Raw genomic sequence first — 24,449 nt, 5'->3', positions numbered from 1 at the left:
AGCAAGAGGGACGGGAAAAGAGCCGTTTGCACAACACATGGGTAAAAAAAATGCAATAATTAAAAAAAAAGTCTCACCATTATGTGCAAATTGGCTTCCTATTGTGAACTCTTCTGTCTTTCCCGTTCCTTCTCTCACTATATGTTAAAGACAGGGTATAGATTAATACAGTTTCCATCAGTGGTGGACAGTAACCAAGTAAATGTAATCTGTTACTAGACTTAAGTAACTTTTTTTGCATATCTACTACATATTTACTAAAGTATTTCCATTTGGGGAGACTTTTACTTTAACTTCACTACATTTCATTCAATTATATTTTGACTCAACTACATTTTGCTAAATAAGTGGTTCTTTTTTTTATGAGTGGATAAAAACTTGACTAATCAAACACGCAGCAAGCCACCAATCAGGATCGAGCGTGCACTCTGTTTTAAACTTGTTTTGATTTTCTGTTGGTGGTATCATCTTTTAGCACGAACATACAGTTTAACAGCAAGCAGAACATTTTGAGAGGAATAAATGATGGAAGAAACTCCTTACTCTAACTTGCCACAACACACGTGGCCTTATTGGTGCAATTTCTTCTTGAAGAAGTTGAAAAAGAGTGTTCATAACTGTATATAAATGTAGATAACTGTAATGGATATAAATCAGTGTTTGACTCATTAATATCATTCTATTAATAGATCGGTGTGCTGAGAGTAACATTAGTCTTACAGTCTTGTGACAAAAATGATACGAGGGACGCTACAAACATAATAAATCATAGTACTTTGGGAACTTAAATACTTTTTAAGTACTTATTCAAGTGAAAGTTTAAAGGGAGAACTTTTACTAGAGTCATATTTTACCTTCTGGATCTCTACAGTACATGGTTTGTGTATATCATCAACTGTTTCCATAAAGCTTATCTTTAACTTCAATTACTGACACACAGTCACATGTGTTCATGTCTAATTGAAATCAATGAAGAAAGAAACATACATGAGAGTGGTAAGGCTCTGGGTTACTGCTCGGAAGGTTGGGGGTTCAAGCCCCTGTATTGCCAAGTTGTCACTCTTGAACAAGTCCCTTAACTCACCATGCTCCAGGGGTGCTGTGTAATCTCTGACCCCAGCTTTCTACATCACTGGGATTTGTAAAGAAATTCACTGTGCTGTAATCAGGGATGGGTACTGAAAACCAGTATTTTTCGGACCGGTACGTAATTGGGTGACTACCGAACTACCGGTGTGTGCATCGCAGGGGAACCGTCAGGAGTTTATCTATAGAGGTACATATCTCAACTTCACCATCAGTGCACAGTGAGTGTTCTTACCTGAGTTGTGCTGAATGTGGGAAAAAATGAAGGGGTACTTTGCATCGAGTAGATAATGCAGCCTGACAACATCACTGAGGGGACGAGGAGAGAGAGAGAGAGAGAGAGAGAGAGAGAGAGAGAGAGAGAGAGAGAGAGGGAAAGTGACCAGGGTTGAGGTCACCTTAATATTTAATAAAGCCCACCACCTGGAGCTCTGACACACGAGAGATGGAGCAAAAAAAGAGAGGGAATGAAACAGAAGGAGGGTGATAGTAGCAAGGTTATGGCATTTCTCAAGGTAAAATGATGCTGACTGAAGAATATTTAAAAGTTCCAAAATAAGCTTCAGAAGTTGTGACATTCACTGGGAAAACTTGGGAATACTAATTTAATCCTTGTCCTCCTCCTTGATCCTTTGGCTTGTGTAATAAATCATATTGTTATATGCTTATAGCACTAGTGCATTGAACAACTGCATGTTTCAGTGATAAAGGAAAAAGGGAAATTTTTGTCATCTTTTACATCTTGTCACATATACATTACAGCACAGTGAGATTCCTTCTTCACATATCCAGGTGAATGGAAACCAGGGGCAGAGCGCAGGGTCAGGCATGCTACAGCGCCTCTGGAGCACAGAGGGTTAAGGTCTTGCTGACAGTGGCAACTTGGTAAAACTGGGGCTTGAACCCCCAACCTACCAATCAGTAACACAGAACCTTAACCATCACATCCCATAGAAAAAGGATTAGCATGATGAAACATGCTAATCTTATGTATGCATGATTGGCCCTGCTGATTAGCATGCTAGCCATGCTAACCTTATGTGCAGCAATCCAACCATGGTATATGTGCTTGCCGAAACAGTGAATGGATGTTTAGATGATTCAGACCATTTAGACTAGGATTAGGGTCCAATCTTTTCCACAATGGGCTGGTGTGAGTGCAGGTTTAAATCTGACTTTTAAATCAGCCATCTGGCTTCTGTCACCAAAACAAATTTCTTGTAAGTGCAAACATACCTGGCATTAAAGCTCTTTCTGATTCGGTGACAAGGTCATGGGTGTCCAAGGCTCATAAATGCACATGGGGAGCAAAGGCTGGTCCATGTGGTCCGATCTGACAGACAAGCTCCTGTAGCTCAAATTGCTAATAAGTTAATGCTGTTGATGCTCAACAGGTCAGGACTGTTTTGGCATCAACACAATATTAGACAGGTGGTCATAATGTTATGCTTGATCGTGGCTATAAAGTTATGCCTGGTCGGTGTATATTGTCTACTAGTTGCTTTGAGTCCCGTTGGTTGGGAATCCTTACAAAAATGCAAATATGATACACATATGTCCATTTTAAATTGGGGCAACAGTTTGAGCAAGAACCAGAAATACGTGTGATAGTAAGCATTCAGCCAGTAGGTACATTTATGACGAAATATTGTTCATGGTGTCCACATACTTTTGTCCAAATGAAGCAAAATTATATGCACGCACACACACACACACACACACACACACACACACACACACACACACACACACACACACACACACATTTTAGCCCATTAGAGGGCAATGTCAGAGACATTGGGGGTCAGAGACAACAGCCCATCTGTCCACTAACCGATAAGACAGACAGCTGCATGATGAACAGATACAGGAGATTAAGACAATGGACTAATAGAAAAAGGGAGCAGGATGAATGCATCCCCACTGAAGTAGCGATAACGGCAGAGAGTGACAGACAGATTCTGTAAAGAGATAGAGAGATTAAAAAGGACAGAAATGAGCACATTAAGTAGTGGGAGAGAGAAGGGGAGAGAGAGAGAGAGATGGGAGGGGGAGGGCAGTCTCACAAGTTTGCGTTCCCTTCATCGTCAGCACTTTAGTTTCACAAAGTGCTGAGGAGTTTTGTGTGTGTGTGTATATGTGTGTGTGTGCATATATATATACCTGCATGTGAGCAAATGTGTGTATCTAAATGAGGCATGTATGTGAAATTTTATGCTTCACTGACGAAAATTTAGGTCAGCATGTTAACCTGGGAAGGAACGTGAGACTGGCAAGAACAATGGCAGCGAAGGAGAGTAACCTCTCTGATTTTGTCTGTGTGCAGGAGCAGTGAGGGCATCCAGTATATTCCCTATCCTTAGCGTGATCCTGCTGTTCATGGGCGGTCTATGTATTGCGGCCAGTGAGTTCTACAAGTCCCGTCACAACATCATCCTCAGTGCAGGGATTCTCTTCGTGTCTGCAGGTGAGTGCCAGCCGAGACAAACTTTGTGTCCAGTGTTTGTGTTTTTCCAGAAAACCCAGAGGGAACCCACACTTGATCTGCAGTCTGATTGGTTACAGTGGCACTGGAACGGTAGGATCTGCAGTCTGACTGATACAATAGCACTGGGTTGTAAAATTTGCAGTCTGACTGGTTACAGCAGCATTGGGGGGTAAGATCTGCAATCTAATTGGTTTCAGTAACACTGGGGTGGGGTAAGATCTGTAGCTTGACTGGTTACAATAGCTTTGAGGGGGTAAGATCTGCAGTCCTACTGGTTACAGTGGCACTGGGGGTAGGATCTGCTGTCCGACTGGTTACAGTGGCATTAGAGGGGTAGGATCTACAGTTTGACTGGTTACAGTGGCACTGTGGGGTAGGATCCGCAGTCTGACTGGTTACAGTAGCACTGGGGGATAGGATCTGTAGTCTGACTGGGTACAGTAGCAATGGGGGGGGGGGGTAACTCTGTTAGGGGGGTAACTCTTTAGAGTTACTGCAATCCATCTTTCCTGATCATTTCTAGCAATCCAACCACACACAACATGCCCTCCATGACTACAGGAATGATGTGTTTCTCACTGAACACACTGATCAAGTCCTCATCTATAATACACAGTCTTTTAGCAGGTTTGAAATCGTTGGAATACAGGAGTTTTTTTTCCAAATGCCACCTGCTGTATAAACAGCTAAGAGACAGTGCTTCTGTAAGATACACAGTCCGCATACAGCTTGTCAAAAGCATGAGTCTGTTTATTTTCTTCTCTGCTAGGCTAAGAGACTCCCACCGGGATACAGCTAAAAAACATTTTTTTTGTCTTTATCCACAACTAATATTCACTTCATAAAACAATATAAATGTAAATCCAGGAGAGTTGAAGATAGAGAGCAGGGAAACCATAGTCCTGCCTTGTCTTCCCCTTTTTATAATTTTTTGCACTTCTATGAGAACCACATTTTATGCAGTCAGCTCAAAGGCAACTTACAGAAGAAGAAAGGACATAGGCCTTGGGAGCCAATGGACACCAAGTGTGCCAGTCATCTTATTGGTCAGCAAGAAAAGGCCCATACCTGACTTTTGCCTTTCTTTTTCTTTTTTCTTATTTATTAGTAGAAAATATCAGCTAACAGTGCATTTTTCCTTTCCTGACCCATACAGCCACTCCTGACCCTGAACGTTTTTGTGCTCTGGGCCCCTAACATGGGAGATGAGAGTGGCTATTTGCCAACTGCTCGCTCTGTTACCTGCTAATGGGTAAACATGGCCCGAGGGAAAAAGACAATCACATCCAGTGCCAACTTCGTTCAAGGACACAATGACACACCTCAGAAAGAAGCTCTAGTTTCCTAAAGAAGCCAACCTGAAACTGTCTAATTGTTCACCAAATTGCTGAACCATCCACCACCCAGACAAAGCTAAATTAAGGAGCAGAAAGAATCTGAAAACCTCTGGAGGATCTGTAAAATTTTAGTTGGAGGGTTCAATTTGATCATTTCAAAAGTACTTGCGAGCAGAAACTATTAAGTACTTGGGTACTTGTCTGACTCTGTTTAGTCTCACTCTTTCCAATGATATTAGTTGTGTTTTTTTAATCATCCTGCTGGTACCATACATATGCCTTACTTTGGTAAAAATCTGGTTAGCCTTTTTCATTTTAGGTTTTTTCTTGCATTTTTGCCACTACGTCACATCATCTTTGGCACAGGTGACACCCAAAATGATTGTGTGTAACCTTTGTAGTCTACGTATACTATATTCTCACTTCCACCTCCTGTCCCCCAGTGCTGCTGTAGCTAAATCATCTGTAGGTCCTGCACTCATCATAACCAATCACTTTATTCTCTGATCCCTGGGCCACTGCAATTAGACTGCACTTCCTGTTGGGCTGCCTATTGGGCTGCAGATCCTGTTTCCAGAGCTGATGTTACCATTTGTGCCGAATTTCTCTTTGGGATTAAATTTAAACGCAAACAATGGTACTGTGTTTGTAGACCTTTTTGTCCCAGTAGTTCTAGGTTTCCACTGCTCACTATTTGACCTTTAGTTTTAGCTTGCGGTGCTAATGTACCCCAAGGGCACTGTAGTTCCAGCCCCTCACTGCCACGCTAACTAAGCCCGCGGCAATTCAGACTACCTTTACATTTACATATATTGTATTTTCCAGACGCCCTTATCCAAAGGGACTTACAATTTTAAGGGTTAAGGACCTTGTTTTATGGCCCAGCAGCATCTACTGCATAGTGGGTTATTTGAAAGTCATGGTAAAAATGTACTGACCAGGCATAAATTTATGGCCACCGATCAGGCATTAAATTATGACCACCTGCCTAATATTGTGTTGGTCCCTATTTGAGCTACAGGAGCTGTTCTATTGGATTGGACCACACTTGGCAGCCTTTGCTCCCCATGTACATCAGTAAGCCTTGGCCACCCATAACCATGATGCCCGTTCACCACTGTTCCTTTCTTGGACCACTTTTGATAGATACTGACCACTGCAGACCGGGAACATCCCACAAGAGCTGCAGTTTTGGAGATACTCTTGCCCAGTTGTTTAGACATCAGAATTTGGCCCTTGTCAAACGCTTTTAACACATCAAATTTGAGGACAAAGTGTTTACTTTCTCCCTAATATATCCCACCCACTAACAGGTGCCATGATGAAGAGACAATTGTTGGTGTATGTTATATTTAGTTACTCTAAGTAATCGATTTTGGGTCAGCTAATTTTTTATTTGTCTGTCTATCTGTCAGGTTTGAGCAACATCATAGGTATGATTGTCTACATATCAGCAAACGCGGGCGACCCCACCAAGAGCGACTCGAAGAAGAACAGCTACTCGTACGGCTGGAGCTTCTACTTTGGGGCTCTGTCCTTCATCATGGCCGAGATGGTGGGTGTCTTGGCTGTGCACATGTTTATTGACCGGCACCGTGAACTCCGAGCCACCAACGCCCGTGCCGGAAGAGGCATCGCCACTGGAAACGCTGACTATCTGCACGGCTCAGCCATCACACGCATCCCCAGCTACCGCTACCGCTATCGGCGCCGCTCACGCTCCTCCAGCCGCTCCACGGAACCTTCACAGTCACGTGACACCTCTCCGTTGGGCCTCAAGGGCTTCGGAGCTCTGCCGTCCACCGACATCTCCATGTACACTCTGAGCCGTGGCGGAGCCGATACGCTGAAATCAACACCCCCGGCCACCTACAACTCGGAGAGGGACCATAACTTCCTGCAGGTCCACAACTGTATCCAGAAAGACGCGAAGGACTCACACAGCAATGCTGCCAACCGTCGCACTACGCCTGTATGAGTGCCACAGAGACAAATCCTGGCAGGGAGAGGAAGTGACTGAACATGGGGCAGAAAAAGAGAGACAGGGAACAAATGAAGTAACGGGGAAAAAATGGATCGAGAACCAGAACATGAAGGGTAATAAGGACTGGGGATGCAAGAGCTCTCTGAGTTGTGAGCTATTTACAACAATGAAGATGACTACGACGAGTTTCCATGTTGAAAAAAAAAAGTGAAAACGTGAAAAATGTCCAAAAAAACAGATAAAGAAAATGCATGATTTTCCCATCTACCGTAATTTAACGAGTTTTAAACCATGTTTCAATAGAAGAGGTGTGAGTAATGGGGGAGAACGCGAACGATAGAAACAAAAAGCGAGACCGAGACATACACAGGTGAAAAACAGACCTGGGAAGGGGGTGGTAGACGATTGTTAAGTTTTGAAAGGTTTCTATTTTTTTCAACTCTCTTCTTGGGCTGCAGGGCGACCTCTGACTCCGCCCCCCACCTCACCTCCCCGCCCACCTCCCTCTTTACTTCCTGTATGTATCCATCTCATTCTTTTGCGCATTAATACTGTGAAGCGTTGTGGCCAAGGTGTACCCAAGGCAAAAAAAAAAAAAAAAAGACAAACCTGTATACTGGCCACAACTTATAAGTTAATATATGTAATAATTATATATGAATATATATATATATATATATATATATATATATATATATATATATATATATATATATATATATATATATATATATATATATATGTTAATAAGCCAGATAGACTTCCCTGACGCAAGAGAAGGACGGGGAAAAAAGACCTAAAAAAAAAAAGAGAACAAATCAAAAGTCAATAAAGTCGTCATGGAAACAAAGGAATTGGGGAACGGGTTTTCTTGTGACTCACTGGAGGAGGAAATTTTTTTTTTTTTGTAAACAGCAAGCTAGTTTTGTTCGTAAATGGCCTTGCCTATGCTCTGAAGCAGTTACTGTAAAAATGGGAAAGGGCTCCATGGTTTTGGCTTTTTTGAAGCCAAAAGAATCATTGGAATGGTTGCATAAGCACTGACACTTATGTAACAACACACACACACACACACACACACACACACACACACACACACACGTAAGATGCTCAAACGGCAGAAATGACATGATGTGAAAGGACTCGTACACTTGTGTAAGCTAGAAAATGTAAAGCTCATTCGTCGATGGCAACTATTACGAGTTGCAGAATGAAAAAAAAAGAAAAATGAAAGACTGGTAAGTCCAAGTTTAAGACGATGTAGGATGCGGCTGGAAGTGTCGGGAACGTTTTGCTCGCACCTGCATGCGGTGCATAGCTAAAAAGGAAAGATCATGTCTTTTATTTGATAGTACAAAATGACAGCCAGGCAGAAGTCGAAAGCGATCAGACAATTTTATTTCTCTGTGAAAATTTAGATGAGCCTCAATGGGTGGAAACGAGAGCGGGTCAGGCGTAGGTCGCTGGACGTCGTGCAAAGCGATGACACAGCTCATCAGGTGTAACCAATCCCTAAAACCACCAATTTTTAACAGAGATTTATTCTATTGGCTGTTTGGCGGTGTACGTGTGTGTGTGTGCGTGCGTGTGTGTGCGTGTGTGTGCCATGTGCCCTCATGGTTGATCACACCGCCCTGCAGGGAGACACATCAGGAGCTTTGATCCGCACAACAGGAAAAAAAAAGAGAGAGGGAGCGTAAGGGGAAAGTAAACGAAGGGAAAAAGAGATCGCTCAGATTGCGCCTGCTTCCCTGTGGTCTAGTGAATCAGAGAGGGGTAAATGGGAAGTGTAAAATTAGAAAACATTCAGTCATGATGTCTGGCAAGCCGCAAGGCAAAAAAAAAAAAAAAGCATGCCAAAAAATGAATATGAACCGTTTCATTTAAAAAAAAAAAAAAGGATATTTTGGGATTCCGACACGAGCCGAGCGTTTCAACAGAACACTTGTCACCGGGAAGGCGATGTGTTAAGAAATACAGCGTCAACTTTGTACATTGTTTATCATGATGGAAAGGTGGAATCGGAGGTATCTGTCGCGAATGCTGACGCTGCAGACGGACTCCGTGATGGAAAGCTAGACTTCACAAGGATACAGTGCAGAGGCTTGCAGGAGATTTCCATGCGCAAGTAGCTCGTCTGCCACCATTGTCACTTACACTCCATGATGAATAAATCTGGAGACACACACACCAAAAAATCTTTGCCATCCAAGAACTGTAGTAGTTTTATTATTTTTTTGTTACAGGAAGGTGTTATTGCATCATAAAGTTAAGAACATGGTGTGTTCCACCCAAAATATTTGCATATTCATAAAAAATGCAATACTGCTGCCTTTTATTTTGGTCTAATTCCTTTGCATTCCTCTTTAGCAGCATTCACTCATGGCATCATGTCTGTGAGTGGAAACTTTCAAAGAAATCCACATGTACATCAAGAATCCATGCAAATCTCCACGCTGACGCATTGACCTTGAAACGGTGAAGTAGTGATGAGTCTTTAATGGGACTCAAAAGAACGAGTCATTTCAAAGAGTGATCTAAATATCTCCACAGGTTTATGTACAGGAAACAGAATCGAGTAGTTTACCTCTCGACTCGAGTCGTTCGTTCTTTTATCGCGTGACCCCCATATACGGTAGGCAAGTCAAGTCAAGTCAAGTCAAGTTTATTTGTATAGCGCTTTTCACAACAGACATTGTCTCAAAGCAGCTTTACAGAAAACAACAGTGAAGGTAAATGGTGTGCGTTTGTCCCTGATGAGCAAGCCGTGGCGACAGTGGCAAGGAAAAACTCCCTTAGATGATATGAGGAAGAAACCTTGAGAGGAACCAGACTCAAAGGGGAACCCATCCTCATATGGGTGACATCAAAAGTTTGGTCATAAATCTTTCAACAATACAGAACAATTTGTGATCATCATAGATCCAGCATCAGCTTCTCCATGCCAGGGCCTTTAAACACTCGGCATCTACTTCTCCATGATCATCCATAGGTCCATAATCTTCACGAGGTGGGACATGACTGGAGCTGGCCAAACCTCAGGATGCCTCGGGATGGGGAGAGAAAGAGAAGCAGTGGAGAGGAATTAGCGTAGCTGCTGTTCATGATATTAACAGCACAAGTTGATAATGTGCATGTGATCAGATGTTCTGGAGCACAAGGTTATGATGTGATGTGTGTGATGTGTGTTATGTGTAGGCAGTGCATTATACAGGAAACAGAATTGAGTAGTTTATCCCCTGTTCCGAGTCGTCTGTCCTTTAGATATGTGACTCTCATATACCATTTGAAGCTGATTAAAGGATTAAAGTAACAAAATGAACTAAATGACCAAAAAAAAAACTATTCACTAAAATGATCCGTTCTTCCCATCACCACTGTGAAGCACCAATATACCACTTGCATGCCACTAAATCATGCAATTTATTATTTTACCAGTGAAAGATTCAAAACTTGAAAGATGAGTAATGCATTATCCAGTTCATATAAAAAGAAAATCTGCCAGTTATAATAAAAAAAAAAAAAACTGTCTATAAAGTGCTGCTGCATTGTTCTGGCATTAACAGCATTATTGCCCCTTTTTTCAAAATACTAGGCAGCTTTAAATACTGAAAATCGTACTGAAGAAAGTTCAGGAGGGCAAGATTAATTTTTCAAAGTCATCAGACTCCTGTTATGAGCCTGAATACCTTCCACTATAAAACTGGTCTTTCGGTTCAAAACTAACGATCACTAACGATTTTAGATTGCAAGTCTAATTGACTTGACTACTTGACTACTAGCAGACATTCAAAATGATGGTAAACCTTCATCTCTGCGGTGAGTGTTGTGCCACTACCTAACATTGCTCTCTTCTGTCTCCCAAGAAAGCGTTCCACAAACAACTTGGACTCAATGTTCCTGGCGAGCTGTAGGAAAAACCCGTTCTGTCTGTTCTCAGTGAGGTTACAGGTACAGCAAGCGCCTGCTCCCTCTGTTGGCCATCGTGAGCAAAAAGTGCAGAAAGGCCATCGAGTTTGCCGCGTGTGTGCGCGAGTGTGTGTGCATGTGTGCGTGCAGAATACTAATGCTCTTGTAATAGCAGACCGTTGCTGCAGTCCGTGCTCTTATAGCATAGAGAAAGACGGCGAAGAAAAAAAGGAAAACGATGACACTGCACCAATCAGCCACATGACGCGTCATCTTGGCGGTGGCGGTTTGCTACAATATACAATTTACGTAATTGTATTAGCATGCAGGTTGGGATATTGGTGTCAGTGAAACTAACTAACACCATGAATCAAAATACACACCACATATTATATGTACAGACTCTAACCCCTGGTGTAATCAAGATAGTTGACAGTTTGCCAGATTTAGCCAAGATAACACTTCATTTATTTGGCCGCAGTGGCGGCCACGCGTTTAACACCTAGGCCTTCAGTGGTGTCCTACCTGAATCAATCCACCTCTTAATGCATCGATATTACAGACAAACACATTATAACAGAGCACTGCATCACAGAAGACGGGTATCTCATGCAGTGGGAATTAATTGCATTACTAAAGCAAGAATTCTTAAATCTGATTTGATAGAAACTCCAACGTAAACTTAACAATGTACGTAAACAGCAGTGCGGTGCACCCGAAAGAAACAATAGAAATGAGGAGAATGGAAGAATTTGCTATGTACATCCCCGGTGGTCTAGTGGTTAGGATGCGGCGCTCTCACCGCTGCGGCCCGGGTTCGATCCCCGGTCAGGGAACCAACCCCAGCCACTCTTAGTGCCAGTCCCAAGCCTGAATTAATAGGGAGGGTTGCGTTAGGAAGGGCATCCAGTGTAAAAACGTGCCAAATCAAACATGCGGATGATCCGCTGTGGCGACCCCTAATGGGAGAAGCCAAAAGAAAGTTTTACACATGGACAAAATTCTATTAAAGTGTAAGTCAGTGATTCTGACAGAGTTTTGGCCAGCATAGAAGACCTTGCTGGACCTGATGGCCCACCACTGTTTGGCCGACACTGTAATCATAGCAATACAAGGTGGTATAAAAAGGTTTTGAGACTAGCTCTATTTACAAGAAAGTATTTTATATGTAGGTTTACACACTATCACCTTTACATCAGCCCCCTTACACAGCAATACAGCGCCCCCGGTTTTCCTACCATCACTGGAATGTGTCCTGGAAGTCTTCTTTTTTCGAAGTGTGTCAAGCAACATCTACGATTCCCACTGGACATCTGCAATAGTGTCAAAACGATGACCTCTAAACTGAATCTTCATTCTCTGGAAGAGGGTGAAGTCCGCAGGAGCCAAATCTGGCGAGTAGAGTGGGTGCGGAATTGAGATCATGTTGCTAATGCCGAGAAACAAAAAATTCACAAAAGATTCAAATATGACAGAAACTTGCAACCTTTTAGTCACTAGCGCAAATCTTTACCAGGTAAAGCTACATAATCAAAGCGCACCAAGGGAACACCAATAGCTGTCTAGGCATTTGAAACCTGACAAGCGCACAACCCTAGCTACAACGCTCTAGGTTTCTAGTCCAAAGCTTACTCTATATTTCTGTCTCTTTCTTTTTCCATATACATACACTTGGGCTGGCTCACCCCCTGCAGTGGGACTCTCTGCTCTCAGCGTCTGTCTGGCAGATCGCAGATGGGATACGCCTGCCTAGTACTGGGCTCGGGAGCTCCGAACCTCAGTGTGTGTGGACAGTCCCCTGTTTTCTGTTTGTGTGTGCGTGAGGCTACGTTAGGCCGTCCTGGCCCATAAACGTCCCCCCTCACTTCTCAGTCACAGCAGGACCCCTGGCTACTGTACAATACCTCATTTATAACACAACATGAAGCTGAGCCAACACACATACGCGCATATATATATATATATATATATATATATATATATATATATATATATATATATATATATATATATATATCTACAGGCTAGAGCCTAGAAATTGTCACGTTATAACTAATAAAAAGGGAAGAAAGCATTCATATGCCTCGAAGACTTGCCGAAATCCTGAACCCATCAAATCGATCATAAATGTTCAATTCACTTTCCACAATGACTGCAGAAGCGACAATAACGTCAGACTGAATGTTGCTCACAAATGCAGACAGATGTCTGTGACGCTAAAAAAGACGACTATTAAAGCATCTACAGATGTATGTTCTTTTTCGTCCCCTGGTGGTCTAGTGGTTAAGATGCAGCGCTCCCACCGCTGCGACCCGGGTTCGATTCCCGGTCAGGGAACCATCCCCAGCCACTCTTAGTGCCGGTCCCAAGCCCGGATAAATTGGGGAGGGTTGCGTTAGGAAGGGCATCCAGCGTAAAACATGTGCCAAATCAAACGTGCGGAGGATCCGCTGTGGCGACCCCTAACGGGAGAAGCCGAAAAGAAAGTAGTAGTAGATGTATGTTCTTTTCCAAAAAACATTACTTGTGCGCACAAAAAAAAAAATAGAAGCTCTCAAGTGTGAAACAAATTTTTTTTGCCTTATTTACTTATTGAGCACCTCACAGTCAGTAAAACCAATTTCTTGAACATTAGCTTACACTTGACAATTGAAATACCCAAAAGTACACAACTGACCATCACACAAACAAATAACATGGCCATTGTTATAAAGCAGGTCTTGTTGCTGCTGTTTCTTAAATGTTGCTGTGGCGATTTATTCCCAATAGAAGGTTAAAGGAAAGATCCACATATAGGTGTAACATACTTATATTTGTTATAAAAAAATTTCGAGACTAGTTTTGTAACACACCAACAGATGGCAGCACAAGGCTGCACACAGTCACAAGGAGCACCGACCTTCATAAGTCAGTGTCCCAAAAGATATTGTTCTGTGTACATCGGGAGTTGTACAGCTGGTGCTATTCGGACCATCTTCGCCCTCTTCCCTAAGATGAAGATCCAGTTAAAAGGTTGCCATTTTGACACCACTGCAGAGATCCAGCGTGAATCGCATGTGCTTGAAAAGCTTCAAAAAGAAGACTTCCAGGACACATTCCAGCAGTGGTAGGAACACCAGGGATGCTGTATTGCTGTGCAAAGAGACTATTTTAAAGGTAATAATGTATAAACGTAGATAAATACTTTCTTGTGAACAGAGCCAGTCTCAAAACCTTTTTAATCCACAGCACATATGCAATAACACAACAACCAATTGTGTCACATGAATAAAGTATTAGCACCATGGTTGGACCAATTATCAGCTACGTTTTTTTTTTTGTTTTTTTTTACAATGAGATTAGCATGCACACATAAAAGACCACTACAGACTCCAGAGTTTACAGAACGGTTAGCGAAAACATTCAGTAAGTGGAAGTTCTAACTGACTCCACTCTTCTGGAAAAGTTTTCCACCAGTTATATGTTGCTGTGGTGATTTGTGCCCCACCACAGGTTGAAGAAAAGGCCCACATTTGGGTGCCACATATTTATTTATACATCACGATAACCAATTATCTGTTACATGAATGAAGTATCCCTTTAAGCATTAGCATAACTGGACGAATTATTAGCTATGTTTTTTTACACTGAAATTAGCATACACACATAAAAGTCCACCACAGGCTCTGAATGGTGCAAAAACAAACAAACAAATGAAGAAAAAAATTCCAGTTAGCGGAAGCTATAACTGACTCCACTCTTCTGGGAAGATTTTCCACTAGATTATTAAATGTTGCTGTGGGGATTAGTGCCCAATAGCAGGTTCAAGGTAAGTATCCCTTCAAGAATCAGAATAACGGCTACATGCTAGCACAGAACATACACAGTTTGTAAGTCTTTGTCAGTTTCATGAAATCAGATCACTAGATTACTTTTTAATTCATGGCGAATTAAAGATTTCTCAGCTCTCACTGCGTCTGGATCTTGTAATTGTGGCTCAGACGAGCGTGGATAGGGCAGCGTTAATACAGCGGGTGAAATTAAATTACCCTGCCATGGATGTGCTCCGAATCGTATGCATCCACACACAAACAGGCTTTTTGAAACGCTGCAGAGCCACAAGCACATGTCAAGGACGTTGACTTGGCATCTGCGCTTGTGAGCGTGCGGGTTCCACGGCGTTAAAGCGTCTTTAGTTCATTCATCTCTGTCCAAATCTGCGTCGCACCGACCCTGAGAAAGCTGTGAACATTTCACTCGAGCATCACAGTCTTTCTTCCAACATCCATCACATCACTGTGACAGGAAAGGAGACAACATGGCGGCCGCCTTCGTTCAATAAAGTGTGCGGCTTGGCTGAAATTCAGCTCGGTGAGTTTGAGAGCTTCGAGGAAAGGGCAGAGTGAGCCTCACTAACTCAGACACGCCACACGCTCTGTCCGGGAACTGGTGCAGTGTGTCGCAACAAGGCAATAAAAATGGTTTTCGACCCCCCCGGGGTTTATCGAAGGCAAAGAAACAAGACTGCACATGGAACCAAAACAAAAACTACTTTAATATCGTTATATAGAACATGTACACACAATGAAAAAAAAGTGCCTTTACATCGACACCCCATTATAAACTAAGATGACCTTCCATTATCTCCACCAAAGTCCCAATTACTACAGAATCTAAAGAATAATCAAACTATTCAAAGGTCTTAGTTATTTTTATTTAAGTGTGAGGTGCTCAGCTTCTTTGGGCCACTTTTGATAGATACTGATGACTGCAGACCATAAACACCCCACTAGAGCTGCAGTTTTGGCCCTTGCCCATTTTTCGTGCTTCTATCACATCAACTTTAAGGACAAAAATGTTCCCTTGCTACCTAATATATCCCACCCACTAATAGGTGCCATGATGAGGAGATAATCAGCGTTAATCATGTGACCAGTCATAATGTAATACATATGTGTGCTTTCAACAGTTAAAGGAGGGCCAACATATGGCTGGGATCTACAGGTGTCCACAAACATTTACAGAAGTGGCCCCAATACTTAGCCTTGCAGAAGACAGATGTATAATCTGATCCATGTCATGGTTAGGGATAAATAAACATGTCATAATTAAATAAATATGTACATAAAAGCAATAAACAGACTATCATGGGTTATTAGTGGTCTGTAGGGTCCCAACTGAGCCTCTGGATCATCTGCCTTCGATCCTGATACAGAGCATGAAAAGCTTGGGCTAAACTCAAAAAGGGGGCGTCACAGTTCTCCATTTCTTTCTGCAGCACAAACACACACACACACACACACACACACACACACACACACACACACACACACACACGAGTACAGGGTTAAAAAGATGAAATATGCCACAGATCATTCTGAAGGCAAAATGTGAACACGGTTAGTGAAAATTAATTAACAGCAAAAAGTGCTAGTCTGAAATGCTAAACCCGGGTTTATGCTTGCTATAATGATGAATGAGAATTTTTATCTTGGATCAGAGGCCACTCACAGCGGAGGTCTCGTGGTACTGAAGACCTTGTTCCCGTGCCCACTCCTGCGCCACGGCTGTCTCCACCTCTCTCCTCGATGCCAGGTCCGATTTATTCCCCACTAACACACCTTTAACACACGGACACTCTGTAACTGTCGGTTCACTCAGAGTGCTGGAGGCCCTGTGAGATTCCAGCCCAGCCTGAGATGACTATAATATTCGGTTTTGCATTTAATTTTGCTCATTCTAACCCATTAGTGATCCAGTTCTGGAAAGATATGTAAAGGATTTAAAAACGATCATCCATTTAGTCCTCGGATGTGTAATTCTGAAGCTGTTAGGACGGCCCCAAATCAGAGAATTTAAATTTGCTGAATGTATCTTTAATGTTGGCTGTGCATCGAGATGTGAATCGTATCGGCCTAAGTTATGGATATGCACATTATTAATACACACATTTCTACTTCCTGCCTTTGTCAGTAGTATATTTTGGAATAAAGTCAAATTAATTATCTGAATTAAAAGGACAATTTTATTTTAAACAGAAAACATAATCTAAACCATTAGGGGTTTTTTCATTTATAATATTTTGGTTGTGGATATAGAAGGAGCCTATGCACAGTATATGGACAAAAGTATTGGGACACCTCACCCTCACCCTTGTGGTTGAATAAGCACAAATCTCCACAATCATGCTCCAAAATCTTGTGGAACATCTGCCCATTAGGGGCACATACGTATCTTATGGTCAGCTGTCCATCAATTTTTGTCCATATAGTATAAGTGTATTTTCTGAAGTAAACATAAAAAAAAAAAAATACTAATAATACGAAGACGGCCGTACTGTAATAAAAAAAATGAACAATGACTGGGCTGATGTGAAGGATTAATAATAATTGTATGTAATTATGCCGTTCTGTTTTTCTTTTTCTGTTAAATAACACACAGAACACGAGCTCTCTACTAAAATGAACAAAAAAAATGCTTTTGCCTGTAGTATGCCATATCCTGTGTCGTGAGCACAAATACCATATATTGTATATAGAAAGTGTATATTGTATATTGGAAAGTGCATTAAAAAAATGTGTGTATCTGTGCATGTGTGTGTCGCTGGAGAGCTTTCTTTCACCTGGTAACTGCAGTCTGTTGCAGTGAGCTCGGACTCTCTCTAGCCAGCGGCTGCAACTGTTGAACGAGTCCAGGCTGCTGATCTCGAACACCACACACACCACTGATGGCTGCCCCCACTACGCATAAAAACACATGTACACGCTGTAAATATATACAGCGCCGGTCTCGCTGACGGACAAAAACCACACGCGTTCGACTAAAGTACATGCGGGAGCTAAATTAGCCCAGCGGAGCGTTGAGAGTAAAGCTTTTAACTAATAGGGCTGGGGAATTTATTATGGCGTGGGAAAAGGCTGTGCTCCCACCAACCCCCTTTGCTAGACTCCAATTTTTCGATGTTTCGTAAATGAGTGGTTCTAGCGCGAGTGTTTCTGGAGACCCGAAGCCCTGCGCAATTTGCTGTTTTCCCCTTTCTCTAACGCGCCGGCTAATTACCGGCCCTTTCCTGAGCTTAATCAAGTGCACTGGAGCAGAGAGAACATGAAACTGCTGTACAGGGCCGCAATCAGAGATTCGTAGATTCCACGCCCACACTGTGCTCACACTAGCCACGGTTTCTGTCTTATGTAACTCCATGAGCTACATTTCCGGGAGCAGTGACAGTCATCAGAGTGATGAGCAACATCTGAATGAAGATTTTCTCCATGAGGTATGAAGCAGTAAAGCAAATAATGCCAATAATCTCAGAAAGATGGAAAGAGAGAGAGGAGTATAATGCCAGAGTAAATAAATTGTGTTTTTAAATAATGCACTGGTGAGCTGCTTCAAAAAATGTAAATGGGAAAAAAAAATTGCATTACCATTTTCTCACATGTCTCCACAAATGTCTCCCGTCCTGCAGTGTCAAATATATAAAGCTCCTAAAACAAAAACAAAAACCAAATATAATAAATGTGAATGAATGAGGGAGCAATTAAATGGGTGAATAAGTGAGAGAGCATGCAAGTTAACGAGTTAGGTAATGAACTAGTGAGAATTAGTAGAAGGATTGAGTGAGTGAGTGAGGGAGTGAGTGAGTGAGTAAATAAATGAATGAGTGAGAGATTCAGTGGATAAATGGTTTGACGATTAAAGAAGTGATTGTTTTTGTGTGAGGGCAAGTAAATGAGTGAGATAATAAAGAATTCAGGGATTCAGTAAATTAATAAATGAGTGAATAAATGAATGAAGAATTAAGTGACTTAGTACATGAATGATTCAGTCATGTGAGTGAGGGTGTGAGTGAATGAGTGAGTGTGTGTGAGTGTGTGAGTGAGTGAGTGAGTGAGTGAGTGAGTGGGTGAGTGAGTGAGTGTGTAAGTGAGTGGGTGAGTGAGTAAGTGTGTGAGTGAGTAAGTGATTAAGTGAGTGTGTGAGTAAGTGAGTGAGTGAGTAAGTGAGTGTGTAAGTGAGTGAGTGAGTGTGTAAGTGAGTGAGTGTGTAAGTGAGTGAGTGTGTAACTGAGTGAGTGAGTGTGTAAGTAAGTGAGTGAGTGTGTAAGTGAGTGAATAAGTGAGTGTGTGTGTGTGTGTGTGTGTGTGTGTGTGTGTGTGTGTGTGTGTGTGTAAGTGAGTGAGTGAGTGAGTGAGTGAGTAAGTGAGTGTGTAAGTGAGTGAGTGAGTGTATAATTGAGTGTGTAAGTGAGTGAGTGTGTAAGTGAGTGAGTGTGTTAGTGAGTGGGTGAGTGAGTGAGTGTGTAAGTAAGTGGGTGAGTGAGTGAGTGTGTGAGTGAGTGAGTGTGTAAGTGAGTGAGTGAGTGAGTGAGTGTGTGAGTGAGTGAGTGAGTGTGTGAGTGAGTGAGTGTGTGACTGAGTGTGTAAATGGGTGTGTGAGTGAGTAAGTATGTGAGTGAGTGAGTGAGTGAGTGAGTGAGTGTGTGAATGAGTGAGTGAATGAGTGAGTGAGTGAGTGAGTGTGTGTGTAAGAGAAGTAAGTATGTAAGTGAGTGAGTGAGTGAGTGTGTGAGTAAGTGAGTGAGTGAGTGAGTGAATGAGTGAGTGAGTGAGTGAGTGAGTAAGTGTATGAGTGAGTGAGTGAGTGAGTGTGTGGATGGAACCTTACATTGAGTTTATGGAACAGAATTGAGTGAGTTGATGAATGAATAAATAGGTAAATAGTGAGTGGGTGAATGAGTGAGTGACTTGGTGAATGAATAAATGGATGAATGAGTGATTCAGTGAATGAACGGTTGAGAAAAATGGGTGAATGAGTAAACGAGTAAGTATTGTGCGATTCCTTAAATAAGTGGTTGTGTGAGTCAGTAAACGAATGAATAAATGAGTGAGTGAGTGAATAAGTCTCACCACACTGTCGTTAGTCTCTGGAATGCTCATTGACTTCACCAGCAGCTCCACACCAGCGGTCTGTAACACAAACACACACTTATACTCACAATATTGTAACATCAAACCCACATCATATGAAGAAGAAAGAAAAAAACACATTTTTTAATTTTTGATAGCTACAATAAGTTGCCAAAATATTAGGCACACCAACCCTACATACATACAGATAAACCCTGATATGGAAATGATCCTACTGGGCAGTTTATTTAACCTCATTTTAAGTGTGTATACAAAGAGATATGTTTTTACAGGTGCTGTTTGTTTGTGTGTATCATAACCATGGTTGACTCCTGACCACAGGATGCAGTTGGAAGGATATTTGTGAATGGAGGACTGTATCTTCATTTACTGCTGAGCTGAGAATATATCTAGTAAACTGGTGGTTCATTTTTGTTTGTGAAAGTGTGTCCAGATGTGTCCTAAATCAAAAAAATGCTTTGATATGATTTCTTCATACGTTTGTCTTGGTTCGATGGGACGCTCTTATTACCTTTCTGTTCACTTCGGTATTCAACAGATCCAGAGGCGATGGAGAAAGCGAGAGTCTGTGATCCTGGAAAGATGCGCCGTCTGGCAGAGGTTACGACTGCACTCGCACACACCCCGGAATGCCAACAAGTGCTCGTTTCCCCGTAAACACGGCCCGCTAACAAGCCTGCCGACATTTTCTATGAGTGCCATCGTTTATGGCGTGCCCTTCAAATCCTGCCTACGCGCTGTCTGTCGATCAATCGATCGGTCCTGTGCATGTGTCATATTTAATGGTCTTTAGTGTTGTCCGCTTCACCTGTTTGACCTGCATGAGCGCTCACTCTTTCTCTTTCTCTCTTTCTCCCCCGGCTGTGAAAGACAATGCTTTACCTTTATCATGCTGAGCACGTTAGCACTGTACCTATGCCTGCAAATCTCTCTCTAATACTACGACCCCGTACACACATACACGCGCACGCACAGGCAGAGCACCCAATTACTGCAGTGGTTGCATAAATTATTGACGTTCCTGTCACCTGTGGCCGTGCAGCATGCTGATGTAGGCAGCTGTGTGCGACAGCGCTTCTGCGTCCCTCTCTTCTGTATTCAAATCGCTTCATCTCCATTCAATAGCACTCAATTGACTTTCTTTGACCAGATAGGAGCCTGTGAGCTAAGTCATTAGATCGACTGAAATGGGCTAAAGAGATGGACCTACTCTAGTTTCATCCAGATCTGTTGACAAATCCATTTGGATTCGTAACCAGCAAGATGGGACGAGCAGGATAGAAAGACTTCTGATTAGGGGTTTAACTGTACACGTATCCGTACTGGGTTTATTCTCTGTCTCGCACTTTGCGTCACTGTTTTTTTTTTTTTTATTATTATTATTATCAGGACTTGGTGTCATGGAAAATTCCAAGCAGCTTTAATTTCAGAGGACAAGAAAACCACATGGCGATATTGTGCGAGATTCAATAAATAAATACATGAGTGAGAATAATAACGAGTTTCATTAAACGAATAGTTTCTCATAACCTACTCTACTACATGGCCACTGCAGAGGGACTTTTTTTGAATGCACCTGTATTTGTGTTTGGATGTAATACGGCTATCAAATGGGTTTAATTTTCACCGATATTTGTTTATGCAATTTCAGCAAATAAAAGTACTGTGTAATTTTTCAAAAAAGTAAAAAAAAACAATTGACTTGTTCGTTTTAAGCGGCCGGGTTTATTTTCTCTCTCTTATTAAGTATTGTTCTTTAATACATTTTAAAGTTCTTCTTATCCGATTACTCGATAAACGTTAAGCATAATACTCGATTACTTAAATAATCACTAGAATAGCAGCAGCCCTGATGGGTTCCCTTTTGAGTCTGGTTCCTCTCGAGGTTTCTCCATCATACCATCTCAGGGAAATAATCAGTTTATATAATCAGTTTATAATCATTTCTACCAACCGGACAAAAGGAAGCTTTCTGTAAGGATTTAGCATTTTTTGGAAGGAGTCTCCAGTGTCAGGGTGGAAAAAACTGTTTTTCCTTTTAATTAACTTCAAGAGCTCGAAGCTACCAGAGATCAGCGTTTTAGTAAACAGAGATCAGCCTGTAAATGTTAATTTATTTCTTTAAGATAATGCCTGTCATATGTAACTATATGAACGAATGTATTGGGACACGGGACTTTTCCAACCATATGACCACAAACTGAAGGCAACAACTGTACAGGACGCCTTGATTTTTCCCTTAACTTGAACTAAGACCCAAACCTGTTGGGCTCCATTAAGATATGGTTCAAATGAGTTGGATTAGAAGTTCTTGAGTGGCCTGCTAAAGATCTCTGACCTTAACCCTACTGAACATCAGTACCCGACTTTACTAACACTGTTGTGGCTGAATGAGCACAAATCTCCACTAGCACACTTTAAAATCTAGTGGAACATCTTTCCAGAACAGTGGAGGGGATTATAAGAGCAAATGGGGACTGGAATGTTTAAAAAGCACATACGAATTGTAAACTCAGGTGTCCGGAAACCTTCCATATAGTGTTGGCTGTTGGACTTTTTTCCAAAATTTCCCAGATGAAGTTCCCCTGGAAAGTTTCTGGAAATATACTGAAACATCCTTTGTGACCCCAATCTTAATACATTCACATAATATAAATATAATTCAATAAAAAAATGATCTAATTATAGCAAACCTCTTGACCAAAATGACCATCACAGACACACAATTCAACACAGCACACTCCTGGTCTCATCTTACACCATCCCATACCTCTGTCTCATAATCCTGTTCTCAGTATGGAAATATTACACTACAATTTGAAAGTGAGAAACCTGTGTACAGAACGCATCTCGATTTCCACACAACCTCTTTCAGGAGCAAGGTGAAGTTTACGACGGAGGGTTTTATTACGCCGCTGCCTACCTATTGTTGATTCATTGCTTAATACAGATGTTTGGATCTGTTTCGATTATACTGAGGTCATTTCAATCTCCGAATGCGATTTATTTGGTGTGTTCTCACCATGGTGTAGTTCTTCTGGAAGTGGGAGCCATCGCTGCAGAACATCTGAGACAAGGCGCTCTTTCCTACCGCTGCATCTCCTACACACAGGAAGCACACATTAGAAAGTGATGAGGTGGTCTGATAATGAGTCCATTGGGATTCTCAATGGTTCTGATTAATGGAAATTTGTGAATTTAAATCCCTTGAGCCCTTAAGCGAGGCCCTTAACCCCCAACTGTTCAGTTATATAAACAACGCCATCCAGTCTGGTTTGTACTTAGTGTGACCGTCCTTTGATTTCCAACAGTACAATGACCCCAAACAGACGTCTGGGTTATGGAAGAGTTATTTGTTCATGAAGGAGAGTGATGGAGTGCTGTATGAGATGCCCAGACTTCCACAATCACCCAATCTAAATCAAGGAAGGAAAAGCAGCCAACAAGAACTCAACACCTCCTTAAGATTGTTAGGAATCATGATAGAATGCCAAAAGTGTGCTGAACTGTCATCAAAGCAAAAGGGGGCTACTTTGAATGATCGAAAATAGAAAACTTATATTGGGACATATAAGGGTGTTATAACAGTTCATTTGTAGCAGCTTTACTGAGAACAGTGAAGTAATTCAGGACGGAACCCTTAAAAAAAACACGCCCCGCTATAACTAGTTAGCGAGTCTTAATATATATAATAAAACTCTTCTTACCGACAAGAATACACCTGGCTCGTAATTTCACCATTTCTGTATTTACATTAAATTTAATTTTTTTTATTATTAACTTCTATCTGTTTCCGTTTGTTTCTTTATAAATTTCGAGAGAGCTGTTTCCTTTCCCTCTTCCGGACTGGAAAAAACGGCACACAAGCGCGCTGCTAAGCAACGGGAATGTAACGCTTCCCATTAGTTCGAAATACAGCACGAGGGCAATTTCTGCACTCTGATTGGTTGTTAGGTCTGCCCAAGGATGTGTGGTTTTTTTTTTTTTTTTATGCAGTACTGATCTTTACCACTAGGGGCCATAAATGCTTTGTTAATTGCCCAGATTATTATTGCTATATAAATATATTGGTATAAAAAATGGCTATATTTGCAATATTTAAGTGATATGATGTTTATTTTTATCTATCTATTTCATTTATTATACAACCAGCTAGCACAGGAAACACTACACATAATATATACCCTTTATTTAAAATGTTTTTAAATGTATGTGGCTCTTTTTTGAGATTTTATAAAGACAGATGAAGATATATGAATAATAATAATATTAATGATAATAATAATAATAATAATAATAATAATAATAATAATAATAATAATGAACGAAATGTAAACAAATTGGTATAATGCATGAAAATAATGCGGCAGCAAAATATAAATATAAAAAAAGCAAATATCATAATATAAATATTTAAAAAATGTGCAAGAAGTTTTTATTTTTGTAAATTTTTTATTTAATTTTAATTTCAATTTTACTGTTAAAAAATGCAACTGAAAGCCTTTGTCACCTAAACAACTTCCTTGTAAGAGCAAACATACTTGGCAACAAATATATAACAAATTAGCTTGTTAAATAATAAATAAAAAAAGGCTGATGATTTGTTGATTATTTGATATGATATTGATATTTCTGTTGATGATTGAATTTGTACACTTTATTAAAAATTCATTAAAATTATGAATTATTTCAATAAATAACAATAACAGTAATGATATGTTTATATGTATTTTTTTTAT

At 41.2% G+C, this 24,449-nt stretch overlaps 2 protein-coding genes across 2 annotated transcripts in view; one reads left to right on the top strand and one right to left on the bottom strand.

The window, feature by feature from the left end:
• The window catches only part of cacng2b (calcium channel, voltage-dependent, gamma subunit 2b), a 54,601-nt gene extending 47,098 nt beyond the window's left edge, over positions 1 to 7,503 (top strand). Inside the window, exons 3-4 of the mRNA XM_083523477.1 lie at positions 3,413 to 3,553; positions 6,327 to 7,503. Of these exons, the coding sequence (XP_083379603.1) occupies positions 3,413 to 3,553; positions 6,327 to 6,889 (704 nt within the window). The 3' untranslated portion in view covers positions 6,890 to 7,503. The remainder of the gene's footprint in view (positions 1 to 3,412; positions 3,554 to 6,326) is intronic.
• An 8,226-nt stretch (positions 7,504 to 15,729) lies between these two features.
• Positions 15,730 to 23,576, bottom strand: ift27 (intraflagellar transport 27 homolog (Chlamydomonas)). Its single transcript, XM_083527500.1, has 7 exons — positions 23,418 to 23,576; positions 22,733 to 22,812; positions 19,690 to 19,749; positions 18,208 to 18,267; positions 17,406 to 17,523; positions 16,295 to 16,404; positions 15,730 to 16,055 (listed from the first exon to the last, which is right to left on the bottom strand). Exons 1-7 carry the CDS (start codon positions 23,449 to 23,451, stop codon positions 15,939 to 15,941), a joined length of 579 nt encoding a protein of 192 aa, XP_083383626.1. The 5' UTR covers positions 23,452 to 23,576; the 3' UTR covers positions 15,730 to 15,938.
• Positions 23,577 to 24,449: the final 873 nt, after the last annotated feature.

This window comes from Silurus aristotelis, assembly GCF_946808225.1.
Source record: "Silurus aristotelis genome assembly, chromosome: 2".
NCBI lineage: Eukaryota > Metazoa > Chordata > Actinopteri > Siluriformes > Siluridae > Silurus > Silurus aristotelis.
Note: the sequence above shows the minus strand (reverse complement) of the source record. Positions and strands in the feature narration are given on the sequence as shown.